This window comes from Leuciscus leuciscus (genome assembly GCF_965113295.1).
Source record: "Leuciscus leuciscus genome assembly, chromosome: 25".
Classification (NCBI taxonomy): Eukaryota; Metazoa; Chordata; class Actinopteri; order Cypriniformes; family Leuciscidae; genus Leuciscus; species Leuciscus leuciscus.
The window spans coordinates 32,479,293-32,503,287 of NC_138724.1; the positions used below are offsets into that span (position 1 = coordinate 32,479,293).

The window sequence follows — 23,995 nt, forward strand, 5'->3', positions numbered from 1 at the left end:
TAGGTAACAGGTAAGGTTTCTTCTCTTAACAGCAGATTCTCTTAACAGGACGTGAGAGGGGAATTGTGACTTTAAAACTCACTTCACAGCGTTGCTGCACATCTGCAGGACTCGGCGGTAGGTAACAGGTAAGGTTTCTTCTCTTAACAGCAGATTCTCTTAACAGGTCGTGAGAGGGAAATTGTGACTTTAAAACTCACTTCACAGCGTTGCTGCACATCTGCAGGACTCAGGCGGTAGGTAACAGGTAAGGTTTCTTCTCTTAACAGCAGATTCTCTTAACAGGTCGTGAGAGGGAAATTGTGACTTTAAAACTTACTTCACAGCGTTGCTGCACATCTGCAGGACTCAGGCGGTAGGTAACAGGTAAGGTTTCTTCTCTTAACAGCAGATTCTCTTAACAAGACGTGAGAGGGGAATTGTGACTTTAAAACTCACTTCACAGCGTTGCTGCACATCTGCAGGACTCAGGCGGTAGGTAACAGGTAAGGTTTCTTCTCTTAACAGCAGATTCTCTTAACAGGTCGTGAGAGGGAAATTGTGACTTTAAAACTCACTTCACAGCGTTGCTGCACATCTGCAGGACTCAGGCGGTAGGTCACAGGTAAGGTTTCTTCTCTTAACAGCAGATTCTCTTAACAAGACGTGAGAGGGGAATTGTGACTTTAAAACTCACTTCACAGCGTTGCTGCACAACTGCAGGACTCAGGCGGTAGGTAACAGGTAAGGTTTCTTCTCTTAACAGCAGATTCTCTTAACAGGTCGTGAGAGGGAAATTGTGACTTTAAAACTCACTTCACAGCGTTGCTGCACATCTGCAGGACTCAGGCGGTAGGTCACAGGTAAGGTTTCTTCTCTTATCAGCAGATTCTCTTAACAGGTCGTGAGAGGGAAATTGTGACTTTAAAACTCACTTCACAGCATTGCTGCACATCTGCAGGACTCAGGCGGTAGGTCACAGGTAAGGTTTCTTCTCTTATCAGCAGATTCTCTCGTCAGGATATAAAAGGGAAATTGTGACTTTATCAACGATGTTTTACATCTTCAGGGCTCCATCACTAAGTATAACGGATCAGACTTTTCCACAGCCATACGGTTCTTCACGAGACTTGTAATTTCAGAGAGAGAGAGGGTTAACAGGAGCCTTCAATAAGGGATTACTTCACAACAATACTCAGTGGAAGAGAGGATAATACAAAGCATTACTTCACCAGTTCAGTTGCATCGTTCTAAATTTTGGATGAGGACAAGTAGATCATTTCACAAGAATGAAAGCAGGCGTTGGGAGACTCTTCTCAGCATAGCACACAGCACTCGTGTCCACTACAAATCCACAGCATTAATTCAGCGTGCATCAGGTAAGGCAAACAACTGCAAATCACTCACACACAGTAGGGCTGATCAGAAAAACTCGCTTCGTCCATGCATTTCAATGGGAATATTCAACTCTCCATTCTCTCCAGCGCATCTGAAACAGATGTCCTCCTCAATAGTAAGTTTCACATTCACAGTCTTTGTTTCAAGCTTTACATTTGATTCAACGATGTAATTTAGTTCACTTATCTTTCTCTTTTCCTCTTCCAGCGCAGATCCAAGCAACAATTCAATCCAGTAATTTTCCACAAGCAGCTCCAAACGACAGACTCAAATGGCAGTTCCTCACTTACACGAATTTCCAGGGTGACAGCGTCCAATGTAAGCGTCCAAACCGGCGATCTTCTACCCCAAAACACAACGACAGAGACCCAGCCAAACAACTGATCAACTGAACACCGATTGACCTTTACCAGTTCCAACCTTCGCACTAACTCGACTCTGAATGGCTCTTTTATCCTCCTCTTGTGAAGCGGAAAGCCTGTACAAACACCGCTCCTCTCTCTCCCTCCCACCTGTCGTGCATCAGCTGTAATTAGTTTGCGCAATATCTCCGCTACACCCGGAACCGGAGTGAGGTGTTACACCAAAATAACTCCCCTCGGGGACATAGAAAGAGAAAAGAAAGGTTCCGCTTTTCCCAGCATTTTGTCACCCGTGACATCCCCCCTTGCCAATCGGTTCTAGTCCCTGGAACCGGTCTTCTCTAATGCCATTCGCCATATCTCTCAGGCGGCTGTCCTTGGTTGTCCCGCTGGGACCGTCGGGGTGGCGTGGGTGAAGCCGCTCGGGCCTCCGCTTCGGGATTCCCTGGGACTATTGCCCACCCTACCATGGGCACCTTGGGAGCAAGCGGCGCACTTTGTATTTCAGCCGCTGGCTGTGGATAGTTCGGACATGGACGGAGCAAATTTCGATGAAGCACTCGTATAGGTCCCGGTTTTCCCTCAGGCCGTACCGAATAGACTGGAGCATCAGGCCCCTGCCGGTGCTCCACCACATATGGTGTCGATTCCCAACGATCATGGAGCTTTCCTTTCCCTGGACGTCGGTTGTCCCTTACCAGCACTCGCTCTCCAGGCAGTAAAGGGGCTTCTCTGGCAGTTCGATCATACAGTCGCTTGTTCTTAGCTGCTGCAGCACTCAAATGGTCTGAAACTCGCTTGTAGGCATTTAGTAGTTGTTGATGGTGTCGATTTACCCAGTCCGTTGTGTTGTACTCTCCTTCGGTGGCCTCGGTGCCCAGAAGCAAGTCTACAGGTAGACGTAGATGACGCCCAAACATGAGGTAAGAAGGGGCATACCCGGTGATGCTGTGCACGCTATTATTATAGGCTTGTAGTAACGTAGGGAGGCTCTCGGCCCACTGACACTGCTGCTCACTCTCCAACGTTCCCAACAGCCCTAACAGGGTCTGATTGAATCTTTCGCATCCCCCGTTACCTTGGGGATGATACGAAGTTGTGTGTGTCTTTCGACAACCATAGAGCTGGCTCAGCTCCTGTATGACTCGGGACTCGAAGTTTGGACCTTGGTCCGAATGGAGGGTCTCTGGACAGCCGAACGGCTGTATTACCGTTCTCCAAAGGGCATTGGCCGTAGTCACTGCCGTCTGGTCTACCGTGGGGACGGCCCAAGCGTACTTGGTGAACAGATCCGTCATTACCAGGATGTTTTGATATCGATCTACGGGTCCCCCTAGAGTCAGGAAATCAATCCCTATGATGTGCAGAGGTGCCTTCGGCCGAAAGGGAACCAGTGGGGCTCGAGGTTCCTTCCGGAGTTTGAACAGCGTGCACCGTGGACAACTCTGAACAAACTCTTCAACTTTCTTCTCCATCCTTGACCAGTAGAAATACCTCCTCAACAGTGACAAAGTCTTTTCTTGGCCTTGATGGCCAGCATGGGTGTGATAGGCATTCAACAGCTCTTGGACTTGGTCCTCTGGAACCACCACTTGATACCTGGTTTCCTGAGTTTTTGGATCTCGCAGTGAACGGCAAATTACCCCTCCTCTGATCCGCAGTCTCTTCCACTGTTTCAGGAGCTGTTGTACTCCCACTGTCTGAGCCTGCCTTTCCCCAGCTCGCAGCCTGAATCCTCGCCTGAGATGCGAGGCGACCTGACACAGGTCTTCGTCTCCTTGCTGTAACCCGCTCCACCGTCCGGGGTCCCATCCCCAACTGGACGGAATGTCCCCCTGGGTCCCGGGAGCTTCCACGACCGCCACCAACAATTCATCCTCTTGACCAGAGGCATCGAGGTGCGTTTGACCGTTTCTCTGAATGGCTGGGAGTCTGGACAATGCATCAGCATTCGCGTTTTCTCTGCCGGGTCGATACTTGAGCTGATAGTCATAATTAGCAAGCTGAGCCACCCACCGCTGCTCCACTGCTCCCAACTTGGCAGTCTGTAAATGAACTAGAGGATTGTTGTCCGTGATCACAGTCACCTTAGCTCCCCACAGGTAGTCTTTGAATTTCTCGGCCATGGCCCATTTCATGGCTAGCAACTCTATCTTGAAGGAACTGTAGTTTGCTGCGTTCCGCTCTGCAGGATGTAAACTTCGACTGGCATAAGCGATTACCTTCTCCACTCCTTGTTGCTCTTGGGCTAATACCGCCCCCAATCCTGCATTGCTGGCATCGGTATACAGGAGAAACGGCTGAGTGAAGTCTGCATAGGCCAGGATAGGGGCCCCCAAAAGTTCCTGCTTCAGATTTTGGAAGGCCGTTTCACATGCTGCGTCCCATTGCACTGTCGATGAGCCTTTGCCACGGGAACGTCCAGTACCAGCAAGAAGCTGGTTCAATGGCTTAGCAAGCCCAGAGAATCCTTTAATAAATCGTCGATAATATCCTACAAAGCCTAGGAAGGACCGCACTTGTCTCACCGTTCGTGGGGGCTCCCAGCCTTGGACTGCTGCAACTTTCTCTGGATCAGGGGATATACCGGCAGCGCTGACTCGATGTCCCAGGAACTGTACCTCTTTGCGAAACAACTGGCATTTTTCTGGTCTCAATTTTAGCCCATATTTCTCCATGGCCCGGAAGGCATTCTCTAAGTGATGCAGGTGAGTTTGAAAGTCAGGGGAAAAAACGATTACATCGTCCAAGTAGACCAGCGTGGATTCAACTAGTTGCCCTCCCAGGCATCGCTGCATAAGTCGCTGGAAGGTCGCGGGGGCGTTGCACAACCCGAACGGCATCCGGTCCCACTCGAATAGCCCGAACGGTGTGGTGAAGGCAGTCTTCTCTCTATCGCGGTCATCCATCTGTACTTGCCAGTATCCGCTGGCCAAATCCAAGGTCGAATACCATGCTGCTTGAGTCAAACTCGTGAGTGAATCTTCGATTCGCGGCAACGGGAATGCATCTTTCTTGGTCACACTATTGAGCTTGCGGTAGTCAACACAAAATCTCCAGGCTCCCGTTTTCTTCCGTACTAAGACAATCGGGGCTGCCCATGGACTACTACTTTCTCGAACGATCCCTCCATCTAGCATCCCTTTTAACAGGGCACGGACTTCGGTGTACAGAGTGGGGGGCACCGGACGGTACCGCTCCCGACTAGGTGTTGCTTCCCCGGTGGGTATTTGATGCTTAATCACTCCTGTACAACCATAGTCTTCCTCATGGGTCGAGAACACATGTTTCCACCTCTTCAGGAGCTCCTGGAGCTGTAACACTTGTCCTTCCTCCAGGTCATCACCCTTCAAAGATTCCCCCATCAAATGGGTCGGCATTCCTCCCCTCACAGGGCCTGTACTGGCCTCCACTGGACGGACGGCAACTTCTACCACCGCAGGGCTCACCTGCCTGAAACAGACATCTTGTTGCTCTTGGACTTGGACAGGACGGACAGATGAAACTCGGACCAGCCGTTGGTGTCGACGAAGGAGTACTGGGTAGGGATGGGCATTTCGCACCTTCACTGAAACTCGCCCTCGTCGTATGACCGCTAGCCCATGGGCTACTTCGATGGGTTGACAATCTTCATGAGGCTCTACCAGGACACAGTTACCTGACTCACGGGGTCCAGCCGGCACTCGGACCCAAAGAACAGCCTCACTCCGGGCTGGAACAGACAGAGCGTACCGGCAGGTGACTCGACCGATATCTTCCCGCTCTTGCACCTGACTTGCTGCATGAACTCTTCGGCAATCGGCCAGGATCCGGTCCCAGTCCTGCCTTGCTGCCAACGGAGATGTTCGGGTCGGTCGACCGTTAAACAGGTCTTCCCAACAATCCAGAATGACATTCATCCCTAGCAGTGCTCGATGGAGACCCAAGCAATGGTCTCGAACAATGACAACACCCTTCTGGTGGACAAGAACCCCTCGAACCAGGAAGTCTACCACGATGTACCCAGTGTAAGGGATATCCAATCCATTCGCTCCACGTAATGTGAGTCTTGAAGTTTCCGTCCTGTGAAGCCGATGATCCGCGAATAGCTCCAGAGCCAGACTTTCTGAAAACAATGTGACCTGAGAACCTGTATCGACCAGACAATTAATCTTCATTCCATTAACTTGAACTTCTACGGTGGGACAACGCCCAACTCAGTCGTCTCTCATCACAGGAACAGAACAAGGGTCTCTTGAAGGGGTCCCGGCCACTTGACCCACAGTGACCGGTGGGACTAAAAACCCCCTTGAGAGCTTCGACGACGGTCGCACTGGCGGCTGATGTGTCCCGGATTTCCACAATTGATACAGATGGGTCGACCCTGATGATCCCACTGAAACCGGGGGCCCGTCGGACGCGGAGGGCGGCGTACAGGTCTTGGCCCCTCCTCTGAATATGATCTTCCTCGCACCATCGGTCCACCTTCGACTCGACCTCGATGAAGCTCACCCAAAAGATTCCGAGACAACTCTGCCATCTGTCCCTTAACATCCTCCAGTAATTCTGTCCTCAACTTCTGCTTCCACTCACTTGACTCAACAGGCGCGGGCACTGTGGCGCTGCTGGCCGCCACACGAACCGGTGTCCGAGTCGTCACTCCCTGATCTGACTCCAACGCCAAGGCCTCTTGTCGAAGAGCCTCAAAAGACATAGTGGGGTCTCGTCGAAGCTGGAGCCGTATGCCCTGGCGCACCGGTCCTTCACGCAGCCCCAAAACAAACTGGTCTCTCAATAAGCCCTCTCCTTCTCCCAGTCCATGATCTTGTCGACCTTTCAGCCGGCCAAACTGCTCTCGCAGTTTCAGGGAGTATGCTCGCAGAGTCTGCTGAGGCCCCTGCTGACAGTTAAAGAACTGGGCACGAAGGATGGCTACCGGGGTAGAATCTCCATATACTCCAGACAAGAAATCAAAGATATTCTTCACAGTGGCCCGCGTAGCTTCTGATGCAGCAAGAACTTCCCTTTTGGCTTCTCCTTCTAACGATCCTAACACAAACTGTACCTTTTGCGATGCACTCAGTCCTTGTAATCCAGCCAGATATTCCGTCTGCGCTTTCCAGTCCTGAAAACTCAGCTCCGATCCTGGTCCTCCATAGCGTTGTGCCCAAGGGGCTCCCATCATAATGGGCATTACTTGCGAGCGAACTGGTGGGACCTCTTCGTCCACCATCACGTACCTGTGGCCGCTACAACTCACGGTGGCAATCCTGCCGACTTACGCCAAATTGTGTCACCGGTGCAGGCCGGGGCGGACTCGGATGACCAGCCGCCCCTGACTCCAGACACCACCGTGAGGAGCCAAAACCACAGGCACGCAACAGATGGACAAAAGAGGAAGCAGGTAATTTGGTTCAAAGGTAACAATCTTTATTGAATAATAATCAACTTGAAGAAAGAATGAGCAACTCCTGTCTTCTCGAGCTATTGGACCGGAGTAGCCGCTGAAACGATTTTCCACTGTCTTCGGGGCACAATGGAACGATAGTGGCTAGGAAGGCTTACTCCACGGCGTTGCTGCACGTCTGCAGGACTCAAACGATAAGTAACAAGTAATGTTTACTTCTTCAACAGCAGATTCTCTTAACAGGACGTGAGAGGGGAATTGTGACTTTAAAACTCACTTCACAGCGTTGCTGCACATCTGCAGGACTCAGGCGGTAGGTAACAGGTAAGGTTTCTTCTCTTAACAGCAGATTCTCTTAACAGGACGTGAGAGGGGAATTGTGACTTTAAAACTCACTTCACAGCGTTGCTGCACATCTGCAGGACTCGGCGGTAGGTAACAGGTAAGGTTTCTTCTCTTAACAGCAGATTCTCTTAACAGGTCGTGAGAGGGAAATTGTGACTTTAAAACTCACTTCACAGCGTTGCTGCACATCTGCAGGACTCAGGCGGTAGGTAACAGGTAAGGTTTCTTCTCTTAACAGCAGATTCTCTTAACAGGTCGTGAGAGGGAAATTGTGACTTTAAAACTTACTTCACAGCGTTGCTGCACATCTGCAGGACTCAGGCGGTAGGTAACAGGTAAGGTTTCTTCTCTTAACAGCAGATTCTCTTAACAAGACGTGAGAGGGGAATTGTGACTTTAAAACTCACTTCACAGCGTTGCTGCACATCTGCAGGACTCAGGCGGTAGGTAACAGGTAAGGTTTCTTCTCTTAACAGCAGATTCTCTTAACAGGTCGTGAGAGGGAAATTGTGACTTTAAAACTCACTTCACAGCGTTGCTGCACATCTGCAGGACTCAGGCGGTAGGTCACAGGTAAGGTTTCTTCTCTTAACAGCAGATTCTCTTAACAAGACGTGAGAGGGGAATTGTGACTTTAAAACTCACTTCACAGCGTTGCTGCACATCTGCAGGACTCAGGCGGTAGGTAACAGGTAAGGTTTCTTCTCTTAACAGCAGATTCTCTTAACAGGTCGTGAGAGGGAAATTGTGACTTTAAAACTCACTTCACAGCGTTGCTGCACATCTGCAGGACTCAGGCGGTAGGTCACAGGTAAGGTTTCTTCTCTTATCAGCAGATTCTCTTAACAGGTCGTGAGAGGGAAATTGTGACTTTAAAACTCACTTCACAGCATTGCTGCACATCTGCAGGACTCAGGCGGTAGGTCACAGGTAAGGTTTCTTCTCTTATCAGCAGATTCTCTCGTCAGGATATAAAAGGGAAATTGTGACTTTATCAACGATGTTTTACATCTTCAGGGCTCCATCACTAAGTATAACGGATCAGACTTTTCCACAGCCATACGGTTCTTCACGAGACTTGTAATTTCAGAGAGAGAGAGGGTTAACAGGAGCCTTCAATAAGGGATTACTTCACAACAATACTCAGTGGAAGAGAGGATAATACAAAGCATTACTTCACCAGTTCAGTTGCATCGTTCTAAATTTTGGATGAGGACAAGTAGATCATTTCACAAGAATGAAAGCAGGCGTTGGGAGACTCTTCTCAGCATAGCACACAGCACTCGTGTCCACTACAAATCCACAGCATTAATTCAGCGTGCATCAGGTAAGGCAAACAACTGCAAATCACTCACACACAGTAGGGCTGATCAGAAAAACTCGCTTCGTCCATGCATTTCAATGGGAATATTCAACTCTCCATTCTCTCCAGCGCATCTGAAACAGATGTCCTCCTCAATAGTAAGTTTCACATTCACAGTCTTTGTTTCAAGCTTTACATTTGATTCAACGATGTAATTTAGTTCACTTATCTTTCTCTTTTCCTCTTCCAGCGCAGATCCAAGCAACAATTCAATCCAGTAATTTTCCACAAGCAGCTCCAAACGACAGACTCAAATGGCAGTTCCTCACTTACACGAATTTCCAGGGTGACAGCGTCCAATGTAAGCGTCCAAACCGGCGATCTTCTACCCCAAAACACAACGACAGAGACCCAGCCAAACAACTGATCAACTGAACACCGATTGACCTTTACCAGTTCCAACCTTCGCACTAACTCGACTCTGAATGGCTCTTTTATCCTCCTCTTGTGAAGCGGAAAGCCTGTACAAACACCGCTCCTCTCTCTCCCTCCCACCTGTCGTGCATCAGCTGTAATTAGTTTGCGCAATATCTCCGCTACACCCGGAACCGGAGTGAGGTGTTACACCAAAATAACTCCCCTCGGGGACATAGAAAGAGAAAAGAAAGGTTCCGCTTTTCCCAGCATTTTGTCACCCGTGACACATACATCTTCCTAAACTCCATTTTAAATGTTTAAGAGATATGAGTGATGCAATACCAAAATACTAGGCTGTCTAAAATAGGCGGAAATTAATCTGCACGCAAACAAAGTCTGCGGTCGCGTTGAGCCTTTTGACAAGAGAAAAGGCTTCAATAGTTAACCAAAGCTAACGACTGTGGTTACATACATCTTCCTAAACTCCATTTTAAAGGTTTAAAGGAACACTCCGACTTTTTGAGACTTTAGCTTATTCACATTATCCCCCAGAGTTAGATAAGTCCATACATACCTTTTTCATTTATGTGCGTTCTGTAAGTGTTATTTGACGCACCCACCGCTAGCCTAGCTTAGCACAAAGACTGGATGTAAATGGATAGTGTTAGCATAGTAATCCCAATAAGTGACAAAATAATTCAAACATTTTCCTATTTACATGTTGTGATCTGTATAGTCACAGCGTGTACAAAAAACAAGGCTATATGAGACAGAGACCATTTTTAATCGTATAAATACTGGGAACTATATTCTCACTCGGCGTAGGAGCACAGCTAGCGTTACTTGGGCGGAGTGGCTACTTGGGCGGAGTGATCAGCGCAGCACACACATTTTTGAGAGAAATGCTAATGGTCTTGTCCACTTCAATGATGTATGCTAAGCTATGCTAAAAGTGGTACCGCCAGAACCGGAGATCGGCTTAATGGATTCAAAACGGTAAAACTCAACTGTCTAACTCTGGGGGAGTTGTAAAATGAGCCTATTTCCCAAAAAAGTGGAGTATCCCTTTAAGGCTTGCTTTACGTGTTACTCAACGAGGGTTTCTTAATCGTTGCGAGTTTCAATCCTGAGGAGACAAAATGCCGCGAGGCTCCTGCCGCGGAGTGAAGAAAACGTGGAGTTATGAGGATTCTCAGACAGTTGAAGTGTCCAATGGAGTTACGAGATTTGCTCTCAAGCTATTTTCAACACTTTAGATTGGTTAATAATTTGTAAAAATAACAGAACCACGTGGGGACTGACCAATAGCATCGATTTGTGAAAAAATATGAAATTGACCAAATTTGGACATACAAGGTTTCCCTGACAGCGATGATATGTCAAATGTAAAGTCAGGTAGCCTACACCCATGATGTGCTCAAGCCTTACCTGGCTGAATTATGTTTTTATATTTAATTTTCAGCTGCTGCCATGATCTTCTAACACCTGCAGGATTGCCCCTACATGAACATTAAAATTAGGTTGAATAACATACTGTTCTTCCAGTCTCACCTCTGATATTATAACAGTTGGGTAAGTTACTCTAATATAGTTATTAATTACTAACTACAAATGACATCTTCAACAGTGTAATTAGATGAATGTAATAATGACTATCTTTAGAAAGTATTGGTCTACTTATTACTAAATCCCATGTCAACCTCAACCACTTGAACAATACAAGGAGAGACAAGAAACTGTACTTTTAATGCTTTCAAATAAACAATATACAATTGCATGAATTATTCTTGAATTGACCAAAGTGTGTAGAGGGAGAAGGTTACATTAAAAATATACCTTTTAAAAATGTATGTTAAATATACAGAATTGTTCTATAGTCTAATGCAATTACATCAGATTTTACTTTAAATTACAGAAGAATTAAGAGTAATCCCTTTAATTAAATTACAGTATTTAGATTACTTGGTAATTAATTACACCCTCACTGCATAACAGTAATTAAAATGTAAACGTACGCATTGACTCGAGCAGCTATTTTCCCCCTAGCTACCTCTCTGTCCTCCTCTGCTGGAGCTGATATTTAAATAATAATAATAATTGTTCTCTGTAACATGGACGCTGAGGCGGCATTAGAATCCATATGCGGAAGTTTATTGAAAATATAAAACAACAAACACGTGTAAAACAAGCAGAGGGTCGATAACAGTAAAGCAGTCCGATCTTTCGACAATCCAAGGAATAATCCAAGAAACGTTAGTGAGAATCCAGGCAGAGAAGTCAAACCTTGAGATCAGTCCACACAAGCAAACAATCCAGAAAGGGAAATCCGTAAAATCAATGGTCAGAGAACTAGGCAGAATCATACACATGCAGACAATCAGAATATCAGGAAAAACGCTTGGTAAGGCAGGTTAAACTGGCAATACTTCGCGATGTGAAAGCACATGGTCACAGCTTAAGTAGTCCTAAACAGGAAGTGAATGTAGAAGCAGCAGAGGGAGCGCTCAGTCAGTACTCGGGTGATGGCTCCCTCTGCTGGCTTGGCATTACAGAACCCCTCCCTCTAGGAGCGACTCCTGGAGCTCGGCGAGGACATCCCCGCGGTCGGGGTGCTGGACGGTCAGGTCTGGCTCGATGGAACTCCTCCGTGAGCGATGGATCCAGAATGTCGTTGGCGGCCACCCATGACCTCTCCTCAGGTCCATAGCCCTCCCAGTCCACCAGATATTGGAGCTGACCCCCTCTACGTCGAGAGTCCAGTAACTCTTTTACCTGGTAGGCGGGCATACCACCTACATCCAGGGGTGGCGGTGGTTCTGGGGTCATCTGGCCGGGGTCAGCCTCCGGGTGGACCGGTTTGAGAAGAGACACATGGAAAGAGGGAGAGATACGGTAGTTAGCAGGAAGCTCCAGCTGGTACGTTACCTCATTAATTCGTCTGAGAATTTTGAAAGGGCCTACGTACCTTGGGCTGAGCTTCCTGCTGGGCAGCCGCAGCTTGATGTCCCTCGTAGAGAGCCAGACCCGCTGTCCAGGTTCGTAGGGAGGGTGTGGACGTCGGCGTCTGTTGGCCTGGATCTCCTGATTCCTTACAGCCCGTTGAAGACGCACATGAGCACTGCCCCACACCCTCTCACTACGTTTAATCCAGTCGTCAACTGCCGGAACCGAGGAAGGTTCACCCGACCACGGGAACATAGGAGGCTGATACCCCAGGACACACTGGAAGGGGGTGAGGCCTGTAGATGCATGAGTGAGTGGATTCTGGCCCAGGGAAGAAACTCTGACCACCTATGTTGTTCCCTACTACAATAGGTTCGTAGATAACGGGCAATCTCCTGGTTGAGTCTCTCCACCTGGCCGTTACTCTGAGGATGGTATCCAGACGTGAGGCTAACGTTAATATCCAATTGTTTGCAGAACGTTTTCCAGACTTGGGAGGTGAATTGTGTTCCTCTGTCGCTGACAATGTCCTCAGGTAAGCCATAGATGCGGAATACATGGTTGAAGAGAGCTAAAGCTGTTTCCATGGCTGTAGGTAATCCCTTTAATGGAATTAACCGGCATGACTTTGAGAACCTGTCGATGATGACTAGAATGGTTGTGAATCCGTCGGATGGTGGCAGGTCAGTGATGAAGTCAATAGAGAGATGAGACCATGGTCGTTGTGGGATGGGTAATGGTTGAAGTAGGCCTGAGGGTAATTCCTTGGGGGTCTTGGATTGAGCACAGATCTGACAGGATTTGATGAAGATGGTTGCGTCTTTGGTCATTGAAGGCCACCAAAATGAGTTTTTTAACAGATGTAAGGTGCGTGATATACCTGGATGTCCTGAGCTGATGGATGTATGAACCCATTGGAGTACTTGATGACGCATATCCTGGGGTACATATTGTTTATTTGGTGGGCATTGTGGTGGTGGCGGATCTTGTTCTTGTCTGCGTTGAATTTCTTCCATGATGTCCCATGAGACTGGAGCCAGAATGACAGTGGGTGGTAGAATGGTTTCGGGTTTGAAATCCTCTATAGGAGGGTCATGCTTACGGGAGAGTGCGTCTACTTTACTGTTCTTGCTGCCTGGTCGATAAGTAATGGTGAAATCAAAACGAGTGAAGAAGAGGGCCCATCGAGCTTGGTGAGGATTAAGTCTTTTTGCTCCCTTTATATACTCAAGGTTCTTGTGGTCGGTGATGACTTGGAACGGATGGCGAGCGCCCTCCAGCCAATGTCTCCACTCCTCAATGGCTGCTTTCATGGATAATAATTCTTTATTACCAACATCATAGTTCTTTTCTGCACTCGTGAGTTTTCTAGAGTAAAATGCACATGGATGAAGCTTGCCTGGTTGTCCCTGATGTTGGGAGAGAACGGCTCCTATTCTGCAGTCTGATGCATCCACTTCCAAGACAAACGGCAGATCAGGATCAGGATGTTTCAGGATGGGAGCTGAGGTGAAACTGACTTGAGGGTGGCAAAAGCATGACTTGCTTCTTCATTCCAACCGAGTTTTTTGGGTTTGTCTTTCAAGAGTGAGGTGAGTGGAGAGGCTATAGTGCTGTAATCTCTGATGAAACGGCGGTAGACGTTGGCAAAGCCTAGAAATCTCTGAAGCTCCTTAATGGTAGTAGGTTGAGGCCAATCCGTGACTGCTTGAACCTTGGTTGAGTCCATCCTCACTCCCTGGTGACTAACTTGATAGCCGAGGCAAGATGTCTGATGGACACGGAACTCAGATTTCTCCGTTTTGACATAGAGTTGATTCTCCAGTAGACGGGATAATACTGCACGCACATGAGTAACATGTTCAATCTCTGTCTTGGAATAAACCAAAATGTCGTCGATGTAGGCAATAACAAACTTGTTCATGAAGTCCTTGAAAATTTCATTTATAAAGGACTGAAAGACAGCTGGGGCGTTGGCTAACCCATAGGGCATTACCTGGTACTCGAAGTGCCCCCTAGTGGTGAGAAATGCGGTCTTCCATTCATCACCTTCTTTGATCCTGATGAGATTATATGCGCTTCGTAGGTCTAGTTTGGTGTAAATGGTGGCCTCTTGTAGTTGTTCCAGAGCCGGAGGTACCAAAGGCAAGGGATAGCGGAATTTTACTGTGACATTGTTAAGTCCACGGTAATCTATGCAGGGTCTTAAACCACCATCTTTTTTACTCACGAAGAAGAACCCGGCGGCTGCAGGAGATGTGGATGGACGAATGAACCCAGAGTCTAAAGCTTCCTCAATGTATTCCTCCATAGCCTGATCCTCAATCCTGGACAATGGGTAAACTCTGCTTTTGGGAGGCACGGCATTGGGCAGCAAATCAATGGCGCAATCCCATGGACGATGTGGAGGAAGTTGTGTGGCCTTAGTCTTGCTGAAAACTTCAGACAAATCTTGATATTGACTGGGGATGGATACTTTTACCTGGGTTTCGGGACTCTCAATGCTTGTGGTGAGACATGGTTGTGGCTGAATTGAAAGGCAGTTCATCAAACAGAATGGAGACCAGTGAGTTAATTCCCCTTGGAACTAGGAAATGGAAGGATCGTGGATGGTGAGCCAAGGAAATCCTAAGATGACTTCGTATTTGGGTGAATCAACGACATACAAGGTGATGTTTTCCTGATGGAACAAACCGGTTTGAAGTTTCAAGGTTTTTGTTTGACATTGGATACCTTGATTGATGAGAGTGTCGTCGATAGCTTTGATCTGAATGGGTGGAATGCATGGTTGGGTAGGAATATTATACTTCTGAATTATGTCCTTGTTGATGATATTCAGAGCTGCTCCAGAGTCAATCAGCGTTGTGAGATCAAGAGACAGAGTATCAGTTCTTATGGTGATGGGTAGTGTAAGCGACTTATTTTTAAGGACGGAGAAATTGTGAATATTTACCCCTGTTGAAGACTTGGCCTTGAGTGGGCAACCGGTACTGCGATGGCCTGGTTCACCGCAGTAGAAGCACAGATGATTTTGTCGACGTCTTGCTCGTTCCTCTTCCGTCAATCGAGAGACGTTAAGTTGCATGGGTTCAACAGATGATTTTTCAACTGTGAGATGGCTGATAGGGGAATTATTATAAACTGTTCTGTTAGTACGTTGCTTGGGAGTCTGTCTCATGAGATTGTCGATCTTGATGGTGAGATTAACAAGTTCTGAAAATGATAAATCCTCTCTACGACAGGCGAGTTCAGTTTGCAGATCAACATTGAGACTGTTGTAAAAGGTAGCTTTAAGAGAGACATCATTCCATCCACTCTGAGCTGCCAGTGTGCGAAACTCAATAGCATAATCAGCTGCGGTGCGGTTACCTTGTTTTGCATTAATAAGTTGTGTTGAAATATCCCTGCCCCCTGCGGGATATTCGAAAACTTCTTGAAGTTGATGCAAAAAATACTCAGTGGATTTCTTGAGTTGTGTATCGCTATCCCACACCGCTGAAGCCCAATCGAGGGCTTTTCCCGTAAGCAAAGTCATGAGAAATGCACATCTCTTCTCCTCAGATTCAAATCGATCTTGTTGGAACTCAAAATATAGCTTTACTTGTCGAATGAATCCCTTGCATTGTTCAGCAGAGCCATCAAACTTATTAGGAAGAGCAAAGCTTACCGTTGAAGGCGTGGGAGGAGGAAGAGATCGTACGTAGTGCGTCAGGTGTTTGTTGACTGATTGTAGCTTTGCAAGTTGTTCCTGATAATTCTTCAGAACCTCGTTTTGGTAAGCGAATGCGGCTTGCAAGTTGGAAACCTCCGCTGGATTCATGGTAGGTGAAGTATTCTGTAACATGGACGCTGAGGCGGCATTAGAATCCATATGCGGAAGTTTATTGAAAATATAAAACAACAAACACGTGGAAACAGGCAGAGGGTCGATAACAGTAAAGCAGTCCGATCTTTCGACAATCCAAGGAATAATCCAAGAAACGTTAGTGAGAAACCAGGCAGAGAAGTCAAACCTTGAGATCAGTCCACACAAGCAAACAATCCAGAAAGGGAAATCCGTAAAATCAACGGTCAGAGAACAAGGCAGAATCATACACATGCAGACAATCAGAATATCAGGAAAAACGCTTGGTAAGGCAGGTTAAACTGACAATACTTTGTGATGTGAAAGCACATGGTCACAGCTTAAGTAGTCCTAAACAGGAAGTGAATGTAGAAGCAGCAGAGGGAGCGCTCAGTCAGTACTCGGGTGATGGCTCCCTCTGCTGGCTTAGCATTACATTCATACTCTCCATATGCTTGCAGAAGCTCATCCAGTTCTGCTGGTGAGAAATATGCAGACCTCTTTTTGTCTGGCGCTGTTGCCATGGTGACTCATAATATCTGCACTCCACCGATAATGGCTTTTTATAGTAGTGGTGCATGCGCTTAACTCAGAGTTGATTGAACTAACTCATTTCAGCTGTTCTGAAAACTCAGAGTTTCTCATCTCAGGGTAAATCAACTCAGAGTTCAAGTTTTAACTCATATTGAAACAGGCCCCTGGTATAATGTTAATATAACAATCTATTAATGTACTAATATCTGTTTTATATCATTGTAATACACTGACAACTACCAATCACAGTAATGATGAGAGTCACATGATGTATAGTTCCCACATGACGTCACAACATACGGGCATTTTCCGACCCGGCGCCATTTCTGTGGGCATGCTGTGGGCAGAACATTAGATGGAGAAGCTGAAAAGAGTTAATTTCGTGATAAAAAGTGAAAATGGTCATCTCCTGCTGGGTCAATGGATGTTCAAATCGTGCCGGAGGTTCAGTTAAATTTGGATTTTACAGTATACCCATTAAGCGTCAGAAAAACGATGGAGGTTATGGCTGGCGAGGATAAACATGAAAGAAACTCCCTCAAAACACGCAAGAATTTGTTGTGTTTTATTGCGAGTGTACACAAATATAAGTTAACACTTTGCAGTTTGAATGATGTCCTGTATACAAAATGACGAGGTATTAAAAACATACAAAAACAACATTGTTTCCACTGTTCGATCGCGCCCGCGACTCTCTCACTCTGCCACACGCACATTCCAGCCTTGCAATCTCAGATTATGTCCCTAAAGAACCCGCGTATAAAGTAGTTCCGCATTAACCGTTACATTAATTAATTTGCACGCGAGTTTTGTTTATTTTCATGCCGTGTATTCATATTCATGCACATATTTCCAGGCTCGGAATTGCTCACGTGTTAAAACTCCTAGCCAATACCAGATAATGGTACACATGGATAATACTGTATCTGAGGCAAAGCTGCAAAATCAGTGCTCAGTTTAGCGCATACGGATCCACACCATTTATGACTGAAATGTTCGCATTGTACCTCTCTCTGTCTTGTGTTAATAGAGTCTCTTTATAATCTGTCACTTTGTCTCTTCATGATTTTCGTAACATTATAAATAGAAAGAAATATTCGAAATTTGCTTGTAAAACTCTATACTGTCTATGTTAAAACTTTGTAAACACAGCAGCTTATGCCCTCAAAGATGGCGTCTCCGGGGAGGTCACGTGACATTAATTGGCCTGTGGGAACTATGTATTAAATCTCATCTCAAACTAATAATGATAGTAATATTAGAGAAGCTGCAGAGTGTAACTCACACCAGCATGGTAACACACATGAAATCAAAAAATGCAATAAACATTCATGTAACAACATTAAATGTAACATAAAAGCCTAATGTACATCACTGATAATAACAAACTATGAAGAAACTGTTATTTCAATAAAAATACAACAAATGTGAAGTGTTACGCAGGGAATTGTGGGAATGTCAATTTACTTTTTTTTCACTGTAAATCATACAATGGCTTGTTCTGTTACTGTAACGGTACTTTACTGTAAAATGTACGGTTAGATCTATCACAGATACCGTATATAGGCTAGTACGGAAACTTTCTGTTAATTAACCGTTTTCCACCGTAGCATTTTTACAGTCTTTTACCGTTAAAATCCGTTTCTGAGAGGCTTCTGTTTGGTCCTCAGTGTCCAACATCATCATCATCATCAACATCATCATCAACATCATCATCAACATCATCATCAAAAATCAACATCATCATCAAAAATCAACATCAACAGGGTTTGTTCATCTGCAGAATTCACATGAGTTTGAACGTTTAGGGTTTTTCTGATAGTCATGGACACAGAAATAATAATACTGTACAATAATAAATTCTATTCAGTTTGGTGAACATTTAAGCATGCTTGTGTATCAAAATCAAGAACGACACGGTCCATAAAACATGTTTAATGCATGTGTGTGTGTGTGTGTGTGGGTGTGTGTGTGTGCATATAACCTGTTGTGTCCAGTCATGTAAATACAGTTTAATGCAGATAATCTGTCTGTGTATATTTGGATATATATGCATCGTGAGTGTTTTAGACCTGTAAGGAGAAATGATGTCATATGTGACAGTACTTTAGATTACAGCATGACATTACAGGCCGAAACAACATCCCGCAGGTAGAAACTCAGAGATTCACACTTGAGGGGGCAAAATATCTTTGTATAATAATTGTAAACATGACTCTGTTTTCTGGCAGACTGATATTAACCTCATACATAATATTTCATAAAGTCATAAAGCCAATTAGATTTATTTCAGCGGACTCTTCTATCCCATAATTATGATTTACAGAAGCAAAGTCGTTGTTTCTGCTGTGATTGGGATGTTGCAGCGCTCGGGCGTGGGGGAGGGGCGCGTGCTCGTGCCTCTGTGCGTCTGACGTCAGCACGCAAAGCCCCAAACCCGAGACTGAAGCTGTAAACAATAAAACCCAGCCCGTCCATCATCCATGCGCTAAACATGCATTTATCCGCGATGACGGTCGTGTTCTCGGTGCTGTTGTGCCTCTCATGCGCCTTCAGGTCCGCTCGAGGTGAGTGAGTGTGTGTGAGAGAGTGTTTCGGCCCGGTTCGGCTTTATTCAGTGATGCTCCGCGCGAGCATCTGTGCTATGCTAAAGCCGCGACCGTTATTCCCAGATTCCCCCGATCATCGCGACCGTTATTCCCAGATTCCCCCGATCACCGCGACCGTTATTCCCAGATTCCCCGGATCGTGCGCGTTCTCGACGGGTTCTGTGAACGGGTTCGGTCTGTGAGCTCTATGTGTTGAGTGGAGATTGAGCTGACACACATCCAGCTTAAGATGGATGATTTCATCAACACTCCCATAACACATCTATCCTGATTCATATATCTCAATAATCAGGCAGTATCATTCATATAGTGACACATGAATATTGTTGTGTTATAACGAAGCTGCATATATTTCATACTCATCATCTTTGTTTCTGTGTATGAATTGGGCCTTTATTACACTGATGAGCTCTTTATGACTTATAAACCAGTATATCTGACTAATACAGCGGTATATCTGACTAATACAGTGGTGTATCTGACTAATACAGCGGTATATCTGACTAATACAGCGGTGTATCTGACTAATACAGCGGTATATCTGACTAATACAGTGGTGTATCTGACTAATACAGCGGTGTATCTGACTAATACAGCGGTGTATCTGACTAATACAGCGGTGTATCTGACTAATACAGCGGTGTATCTGACTAATACAGCGGTGTATCTGACTAATACAGCGGTGTATCTGACTAATACAGCGGTGTATCTGACTAATACAGCGGTGTATCTGACTAATACAGTGGTGTATCTGACTAATACAGCGGTGTATCTGACTAATACAGTGGTGTATCTGACTAATACAGCGGTGTATCTGACTAATACAGTGGTGTATCTGACTAATACAGTGGTGTATCTGACTAATACAGCGGTGTATCTGACTAATACAGTGGTGTATCTGACTAATACAGTGGTGTATCTGACTAATACAGTGGTGTATCTGACTAATAGAGTGGTGTATCTGACTAATACAGCGGCGTATCTGACTAATACAGTGGTGTATCTGAGTAATACAGCGGTGTATCTGACTAATACAGTGGTGTATCTGACTAATACAGCGGTGTATCTGACTAATACAGTGGTGTATCTGACTAATACAGCGGTGTATCTGACTAATACAGTGGTGTATCTGACTAATACAGCGGTGTATCTGACTAATACAGTGGTGTATCTGACTAATACAGTGGTGTATCTGACTAATACAGCGGTGTATCTGACTAATACAGTGGTGTATCTGACTAATACAGTGGTGTATCTGACTAATACAGTGGTGTATCTGACTAATAGAGTGGTGTATCTGACTAATACAGCGGTGTATCTGACTAATACAGTGGTGTATCTGAGTAATACAGCGGTGTATCTGACTAACTGACTAATACAGCGGTGTATCTGACTAATACAGCGGTGTATCTGACTAATACAGTGGTGTATCTGACTAATACAGCGGTGTATCTGACTAATACAGTGGTGTATCTGACTAATACAGTGGTGTATCTGACTAATACAGTGGTGTATCTGACTAATAGAGTGGTGTATCTGACTAATACAGCGGTGTATCTGACTAATACAGTGGTGTATCTGACTAATACAGCGGTGTATCTGACTAATACAGTGGTGTATCTGACTAATACAGCGGTGTATCTGACTAATACAGTGGTGTATCTGACTAATACAGCGGTGTATCTGACTAATACAGTGGTGTATCTGACTAATACAGCGGTGTATCTGACTAATACAGTGGTGTATCTGACTAATACAGTGGTGTATCTGACTAATACAGCGGTGTATCTGACTAATACAGTGGTGTATCTGACTAATACAGTGGTGTATCTGACTAATACAGTGGTGTATCTGACTAATAGAGTGGTGTATCTGACTAATACAGCGGTGTATCTGACTAATACAGTGGTGTATCTGAGTAATACAGCGGTGTATCTGACTAACTGACTAATACAGCGGTGTATCTGACTAATACAGCGGTGTATCTGACTAATACAGTGGTGTATCTGACTAATACAGCGGTGTATCTGACTAATACAGTGGTGTATCTGACTAATACAGTGGTGTATCTGACTAATACAGCGGTGTATCTGACTAATACAGCGGTGTATCTGACTAATACAGTGGTGTATCTGACTAATACAGTGGTGTATCTGACTAATACAGCGGTGTATCTGACTAATACAGTGGTGTATCTGACTAATACAGTGGTGTATCTGACTAATACAGTGGTGTATCTGACTAATAGAGTGGTGTATCTGACTAATACAGCGGTGTATCTGACTAATACAGCGGTGTATCTGAGTAATACAGCGGTGTATCTGACTAACTGACTAATACAGCGGTGTATCTGACTAATACAGCGGTGTATCTGACTAATACAGCGGTGTATCTGACTAATACAGCGGTGTATCTGACTAATACAGCGGTGTATCTGACTAATACAGCGGTATATCTGACTAATACAGCGGTATATCTGACTAATACAGCGGTGTATCTGAGTAATACAGCGGTGTATCTGACTAATACAGCGGTGTATCTGACTAATACAGCGGTGTATCTGACTAATACAGCGGTATATCTGACTAATACAGCGGTGTATCTGACTAATACAGCGGTGTATCTGAGTAATACAGCGGTGTATCTGACTAATACAGCGGTATATCTGAGTAATACAGCGGTGTATCTGACTAATACAGCGGTGTATCTGACTAATACAGTGGTGTATCTGACTAATACAGCGGTGTATCTGACTAATACAGCGGTATATCTGACTAATACAGCGGTGTATCTGACTAATACAGCGGTGTATCTGACTAATACAGCGGTGTATCTGACTAATACAGCGGTGTATCTGACTAATACAGCGGTGTATCTGAGTAATACAGTGGTGTATCTGAGTAATACAGTGGTGTATCTGACTAATACAGCGGTGTATCTGACTAATACAGCGGTGTATCTGACTAATACAGCGGTGTATCTGAGTAATACAGCGGTGTATCTGACTAATACAGCGGTGTATCTGACTAATACAGCGGTGTATCTGAGTAATACAGTGGTGTATCTGACTAATACAGCGGTGTATCTGACTAATACAGCGGTGTATCTGACTAATACAGCGGTGTATCTGACTAATACAGTGGTGTATCTGACTAATACAGCGGTATATCTGAGTAATACAGTGGTGTATCTGAGTAATACAGTCAGTGGTGTATCTGAGTAATACAGCGGTGTATCTGACTAATACAGCGGTGTATCTGACTAATACAGTGGTGTATCTGAGTAATACAGTGGTGTATCTGACTAATACAGCGGTATATCTAATCTGACTAATACAGCGGTGTATCTGACTAATACAGCGGTGTATCTGAGTAATACAGCGGTGTATCTGACTAATACAGCGGTGTATCTGAGTAATACAGTGGTGTATCTGACTAATACAGCGGTGTATCTGACTAATACAGCGGTGTATCTGACTAATACAGCGGTGTATCTGAGTAATACAGTGGTGTATCTGACTAATACAGCGGTGTATCTGACTAATACAGCGGTGTATCTGACTAATACAGCGGTGTATCTGACTAATACAGCGGTGTATCTGACTAATACAGCGGTATATCTGAGTAATACAGCGGTGTATCTGACTAATACAGCGGTGTATCTGACTAATACAGCGGTATATCTGAGTAATACAGCGGTGTATCTGACTAATACAGCGGTATATCTGAGTAATACAGCGGTGTATCTGACTAATACATACCACATGTTCCTGTTGATCCCATTCAGGACAGATATAAAGTCATAAAGCCCTAACCCTATACAGTGAGATCCAGATGAGCAATGATTATGCCAGAGAACAAATTTTATTAAAATGCAAAATTATAGAGATATGCAAATTCATCAAGTAAATATTAAAACTGTAATGGCAAATAAGTTTAAACAAAAATCATATTGTATTGTTTATAATAAATTACAAGGTATTGTATCTAATAGATGAAGATTGTGAGCATCAGAAGATCTCAGCAGAAGAAGAGAAGAAGCCGATCTTCTGAAACTGAACGCTTCATATGCTGTGCACAGACGTATCCCTCTATCCTAACTCCTGTTCCCTCTCTCCGAGGATGAACTCTAGCACTAGCAGGAAACATGCTCTCGGAAGACACGCAGAATCACTTCAGAAACTTGTGTGGTTTAACAGCTTTTAGAGAATATAGCAGAATCCTGCATTATCTCACGCCGGCAGAGATGAACACACACACACACTGATACCCTGTTACGTCACATGATCATTTCTGAAGGAGAATACACAAAGAAGAAGATAACATGTACAGGAGAAATCATGTTCATAAGGCATAATACAGAATTCTTAAAGAAAAGATTCATAAGATACATAAAGAAGGAAAAATTTATAAAAGGAATGAATAAAAGACATTAACAAAAATAATAGAATATTCATTTGAATAAGAATAATTTTGCACACAAACGGAACGATTGGAAAAAATGATCGGCTTTAAGAGAACCAATCAGCTTTTTGGAAAAGTCTTGTGTGTGTATGTGTGTGTATATACATACGTACATTAAAGTTTTTATCATTTATGCTTTCATTTTAGTCAATTTTTATAATTTTCGTTCAAATTAACTTGAAGTATATGAAAAAGTTTTTTTGTTTGTTAACATAAATTTCAAATCAGGAAAATGTGTTTATGTTGTGTTATTAACAGTAATGTATGAATACAGCCAGCTTAATATAAGACTGTAAAGATCTGACAGAATAAACCCATAAAACCATGAGAATAATGATCCACTGTGCCATTTCACTTCATGCAGCTAGTAGATCAAATCATGAATGTTTCATGTTCCACAGTGCTGTATCAT

General features: G+C 44.8%; 1 protein-coding gene across 1 annotated transcript in view; it reads left to right on the forward strand.

Annotated features, from left to right (window-relative positions):
* Positions 1 to 18,922: 18,922 nt before the first annotated feature.
* The window catches only part of adam10b (ADAM metallopeptidase domain 10b), a 31,706-nt gene continuing 26,633 nt past the window's right edge, over positions 18,923 to 23,995 (forward strand). Inside the window, exon 1 of the mRNA XM_082160359.1 lies at positions 18,923 to 19,078. Within this exon, the coding sequence (XP_082016485.1) occupies positions 19,006 to 19,078 (73 nt within the window). The 5' untranslated portion in view covers positions 18,923 to 19,005. The remainder of the gene's footprint in view (positions 19,079 to 23,995) is intronic.